Raw genomic sequence first — 5,747 nt, 5'->3', positions numbered from 1 at the left:
TTGTGTAATAAATTTGCATTTTATTTGACAGATTTCCTAGTTCTTATTACAAAAATGTAGGCACCTTCCAACACAGTCTGCATGTTTTTCTTTTGAGAACTTTTTTTTATGACACCATAAGCGCATAAAACAGCATTAGGCCTATTTTGCTTTTTCAAAGCCGTAACTCAAATTAAAGCCTTGCACAACATGTTTTCTTCAGCTGTTTTGATCATTCATTAGACATATGATCAAAAACAAATTCACTACATAGAATATTTATCATTGAGCCCAGAGTAAAAAAAAAAGAAGTGAGAAGAGTTCCCTCCGTGACATGAAAAATGTGTTAACTGCTCTTTCTTAATTGAAAGCCAAACACGCCATGTAAACACACTTTAGTGCAGTGTCAATGCAGTACAGCTGATATCTGTATTACAGGTTAGAGATGTTACAGCAGTGAAGGAACGGGAAGATTTTGATCTTAGCAAGAATTACTTTGAGCAGCATTCCCTTGCAATATCGTCTAACGCGCAAACAAGTGATGTATAACAATACTTTTCAATGTTACCACTGACATGTGTTGATTTTCCCCATATCACTCGCTAAAGTATTTTGAAAAAAAAAATCTAATTTCCCAATAAAATCAGCACTTGAGAATGTTTGGCAGTAATTATTTCTTTGATTTCTCGGGTCACGGGGGGAGTTTCCTCAGTATGAATCTTTGGAGAGGGCAATGATGGTGAAACGGACCTCCTGAGGGTCGCGAGCCATGAAGATCTTACAAACCTCAACAGCATCCTGCAGCGCAATTGAACACAATAGGAAAATAATGAATGACAAGTCCACTTAAACAGATATTCTTATGTGATAGGTGGGTTTTATTCTGTCATGTCGTACCTCAAGGAAAGTGTCTTCCGAAGTTTTTCTGTGGAGAATAGGAAAAGGCTTCCGGCCATCTGTGTATTTAGATGAAATAGAATAAGAGTACTTAATCGGGAGTTTGCGGTTTGTTAACCACCAACATGACCATGTACACACGGACACATATATAAAAACAACATATAAATGTGGGTGTGTGGTTAACTCACCCAGTTCATATAATTGTCCTCCGACATTCACGAAAGCTATAAAATGCAGATTTACTTTCTCATCTAAGCTTGGAGCCTGTAACAGACCAGACACACACAAATGTCTGTTGAGTTGAAAATATGTCTTTACATTGAGTAATAAATAATTCAAATCTCAATACAAACCTCAGTCTGTCCCTCCTGTGCACTCGACTCATGTGTGACACGTATACTCTGAAACAGCAAGGAAAACATTTTGTGTTATATATATAGTAATTTTGAAGCCGTTAGGTAAAAAAAAAAAAAAAATGCAGCCGTTACATATTTTTATTTTTCTGTTGATAATATTGATGGTCTTGTTTTAAAATCATTTTCTTGTCTCCATGGACCTAATCTGTGTCTGAAATAATGTAAATATATAAACCCTTTTTCCTCCTATACCCTCACTGACTAAAACAAAACAAAAAAAAATCCACAAAGCGTTGTTTCTTTTTTGTGACCAGTCGGCCAAAAGGAATCCAACACCTTGGTGGAAGTCTTACACTCATGTATCTAACTTTGACCTCTCCATCAGGGCAGTCTTGAGCAAAGACTCAAGCTCCTCTGTGTGTTCCTACCTCGTCTTTTTCCAGGAAGGTAGCCCGTTCCTCTGGGCTCATTTTAGAGGTTTGTTCAAGAAACTTCTTAAGAGCAGAATCAGGTTCTGAGGAGAAACAGGAACATACAGTAAAGCCTATAGGACAGTGTCTGCAAGGTGCACAGGTGCTTGGATTTTGACCTTGATGATACATCAATAAACAAACATTATGATACAATGTAAGGTATTGATTGTAATTAATATGATAAATGGTACTTTTCACCTAGTGAATAGACACATCACACTGTTTTGCCATAATTTCAACACTTATTAATACATTTGCAATTTCCCAAAATGCAGTGTTATATCATCAAGTAACAATAACTTTCTGAGTCTGATGTGAATAGAGTTAACAACTCACCAAAGTCCAGATGTGCCTTGTTGTTTGCCACTGCGTGAATTAACCCTATTGTTCCACAGGCGTTTCCAATAGTTTGCTTCATGAAGTAGACGTCAGGAGAGACCTCCTGTGGCTGATCCTTCAGTTTCTCCTCTTCTTCCTGCTTAAATGCTTCATACTGGACAACAGCACAACAAAAGAGAAATATCTGTTAAACTTTGTTTTGCATAACATGAATAAAAGACTGTACGCATAGACATCTGCAGCTGAAATATGCACAATGTGAAGACATCTTTATGGTTAATTGACAGTTATACACTAAAGATGTTGCAAGAATAAATTTAAGTAGCTACCTTCTCTGTTACTGGGAAGAGGAGTAGCACTGCGCACACAGGTCTTGGCACCATGCTGAGGAGCTCAGGATCCAATCCATACACATCTCCAAATTGCCAGGTAGGTTTCATACCCAAACAGTTAACAAACTGCACAGAACATGAGGCTGACTTAGTCTCTATTAGCTATAATTATAAGGAAGATGTGGTAGAAAAAAAACAACCTCGGGCAAGCTGCCTGAAGATAAATTACAAGAAAAAACTACATAGACATTCAAATCACACATATTTGCTTTCAGAGTTGCTTTTGGGTCATATAGCCCTATATTCCTTCTTCACCACTGTGTTCCTCTAGGAACCACCTCTCCTAAAACCCTAATGTGTTTAACTAGGACTCATTATACACTTCTGGTGCAGTTTCTTAATATAATATAATGGCCTCACACTTATTGAACAGATACGTATTGTGTAAATTAGCTGCACTGAAGCTTACTAGTTTCCTTCACTTGTAAGTCACCTTGGATAAATGCAATTTAGTGTCTCAGTGAGGTGTTGGGCCACCATAAATTACCAGATCAGTTTATAAACGGTGGTATTAGGCTCTATACAGTCTTGTGTACTCTACTATTGATGGTGGTGGTGGAGGAGAGCAATGTCTTACATGTCAGTCCAAAAATCACCCATAGGTTGTGATGACTAAGATGCTGCATAGTCATCAAATCATTTGCTGTGTCTCCCCTCATTTATTCAAGTGTATTGTTTACATCCAACTAAAGTTAATGCTAATATAGGTACTCTTTTCTATAGAGGGAAAAAAAACATCCTGCTAGCAACGTATTGGTCAATCCTTTACATGTCTTCTGTCAGTGTTTTTTTCTCTTTACTGTTAGGTGTAACACTGGATGTAGCATCGCTGCTGGGTAGAGGCCTTGTGCCTCAGTGAGTGTGCACGCCGCTTTGCCGCCGCTCATTCAGGTCCATGTGGTGTCAAATTCAGCCTGAAGAAAATACTCACCTTTGTCATGACCTGACAACAAAAAACAGAAATATAAACGTTAACGAAAATCGCTGTTTATGTTCAGCAAAGCAGCCACACCGGCTCCAGCTTTGTTCTCCCTGCTAGCATCGGTTAGCCGCCGGCCCTCACATGCTTATTATGAATGAATGGCAGCGATAAAACAAAACAAAACAAAACGTGATACCAACAACAAGGGTACATACTTCTGGGTTGGACTCCAGAGGCAGCCAGCGTGGACAGTCCATGTTGGAGCAACGACGAGCGTTTAGTCGTGTTTCGGTCGAAAACTGAAACTGATTTGCAGAAGAAAAAAAAAGGAAAAAATTTCTTTGACAGCTGAAATCACTTCCGCGTCAGGATCGTGCACCTTGACGTGAGGGGGAAAACGCGGGGGTGCTCGTTTCTTCATAACCCGTAAAAACACCACATTCTGGGCTGTATAACACAAACAGGTAAGTTATATGTACCACTTAATGCCATCTTATACCGTACACAGCTTTGCCTTCATTCTTTGTCTATAAAATGACTCATCTTTTAAATGTGACACCCACATTATCAACCCAACAGTGGACCAGTCCAGGGTCACGGGCGTGTGTCAGGGAGACAGATTCCCAGCCTTGTTCCCAGTTGTTTATTCCTTGTATTCCTTTGTCTAAGTAACCATTACAAATGTTTTTAAAAAAATCTCCAATAATTATATGAATGAAAATATTTCTAAACCATGAAACCGTTTGATTTAAGTGTGCATTTCTGACATGTAATCGCCACATGGGGGCGCTGTTGTTCCTGCATTTTATAAACTCAACCAAATAACATTTGCAAAATTAATGCGTTTACACGTAAGTTTCCTTTCCAGGGTCCTGGTCCGTTTATTCTACGGAGCTACCATGCGATCTGTTGTGCACAGCTGCTGTTTGGGACTGTGAATTTTTAATTTCATATCAGGAAATCTCTGCAGGACATTGTAAAGCAGTAGGATAACCTCGACCCAGAGTGCAGTGTCATTACCTTTACAGTAGGCTATATGGTCATTACGCACAGCATCTCATCTATCATAAGGAGAATAAAGTTTCGTTCGTGAAATTGCGCAATTTACAACTCAAAATTTTATATTAAAACATGAAACTGGCTCAAATAATTTACAAAGGGTGCCTACATGATTTCTGTCGTCATTCTTCTGACTCACCCCTAAAGACATTATATTGCTGTTTATCCACATAGTGTCTGCTCTATACCAGGAGGGGCATTTCTGTTCAGCCATTTCTTGGTATGCGGTCATGTGCAACTGGAAAAGCTGTTTAAGATTGAAAATAATAATAATAATAATAATAATAATAATACTTATATGACTTGCAGAGAACCGAACACATTTATTATCAACCACCCTCAGATTTTCCACCAGCCACGTCCACTTCCATTATCACTGCGTCTTACTGAGACCTTTAGGGCCCCCTGGCCTCTTGACTTCATACAGCGCCATCACATCATCCCATTCTGTAACACTGACCAGGCTTCAGTTTGCAGCTGAGCAATGAGTCACAATCAAAGACAATAACTGTGGGCCATGCAGCGCCTTGGGGGGAAACCGTCGCAACATTTTTGCATAAGATGCACATCAAACACCCTGAGAACACCGAGTGAGTGTCATTAAAAGGTGGTAAACATGACTCAGACTATAGGCTACGCCAACAGCCAATGGACAGTCGGAGCCGGAGGCATCACTTTCCCCATCCACCAATTGGCTTCACCTGACGTAGCAGGGGTCTTCATTGTGGCTAAACTTAAATACTTCTCAACTTTACCTGCATCTCAGCAGTTTTTACACCTTCCTCTGCAGGCAACATTGACTGGAGAGCATTTGGTGAGTAGGTTCAACTTTGTTAAGTAGCCAACCGTATAAGATTTTATGACTTAAAATATAGCTCAAGAAAAAAAAAAAAACCTTGTGAATACTTAGTTATTCTGTCTGTCCTAACAGCAATACCCTTACATTGTCTCTAACAGTTAAATTTGTATTTAATGATGCAAAAAAAAAAAAAAAATCAACTTATGAAAAGACATTTCAACATCAGTGTTCACCTGGGGAACTGAATAAAAATAAACAAATGCCACCAAAAAATGCAAGATAAATTCATTTTGGTAATGAAAATACCATTTCTTAAGAAGATATAGATATTTCAACTATCATATTGTGTTTTATCTCACTAACAGCAGATGCAAAGTAACTACGTGTCAGATGTTTTCCTCATATTGGTACCAGGCTATTGTTTATGTGAGAATTAACATGATATGAACTTTTTATTGCCACACCTCCCTCTGAGTTTCTCCATCTAACTGAGCAACATGTCCCTTTTTTTCCCCTCTGACAGCAAAA

General features: G+C 38.8%; 1 protein-coding gene across 2 annotated transcripts; it reads right to left on the bottom strand.

The window, feature by feature from the left end:
- Positions 1–3,729, bottom strand: uchl3 (ubiquitin carboxyl-terminal esterase L3 (ubiquitin thiolesterase)). Of its 2 annotated transcripts, none has more exons than XM_085765288.1 (8): positions 3,565–3,729; positions 2,377–2,505; positions 2,045–2,201; positions 1,664–1,749; positions 1,233–1,280; positions 1,068–1,143; positions 877–935; positions 1–777 (listed from the first exon to the last, which is right to left on the bottom strand). In XM_085765288.1, exons 1-8 carry the CDS (start codon positions 3,616–3,618, stop codon positions 688–690), a joined length of 699 nt encoding a protein of 232 aa, XP_085621414.1. In that variant the 5' UTR covers positions 3,619–3,729; the 3' UTR covers positions 1–687. The 2 variants fall into 2 exon arrangements, with proteins under 2 accessions (XP_085621414.1, XP_085621415.1); XM_085765289.1 differs by lacking the exon at positions 3,565–3,729 and adding an exon at positions 3,371–3,477.
- Between the last annotated feature and the right edge of the window lie 2,018 nt (positions 3,730–5,747).

This window comes from Trachurus japonicus, chromosome 21 (assembly GCF_045865225.1).
Source record: "Trachurus japonicus isolate A0001 chromosome 21, Traja_1.0".
Taxonomy (NCBI): Eukaryota; Metazoa; Chordata; class Actinopteri; order Carangiformes; family Carangidae; genus Trachurus; species Trachurus japonicus.
This window is presented reverse-complemented; position numbering and strand designations above follow the sequence as displayed.

Coding starts and splice junctions, on each gene's coding strand:
- uchl3 (XM_085765288.1), bottom strand. CDS start 3,618: ATGGACTGTCCACGCTGGCTGCCTCTGGAGTCCAACCCAGAAGTATGT. Junction 2,202..2,376: donor TCTTCCCAGTAACAGAGAAG/GTAGCTACTTAA, acceptor GCTGTTGTCCAG/TATGAAGCATTTAAGCAGGA. Junction 1,144..1,232: donor CACAGGAGGGACAGACTGAG/GTTTGTATTGAG, acceptor GGTCTGTTACAG/GCTCCAAGCTTAGATGAGAA.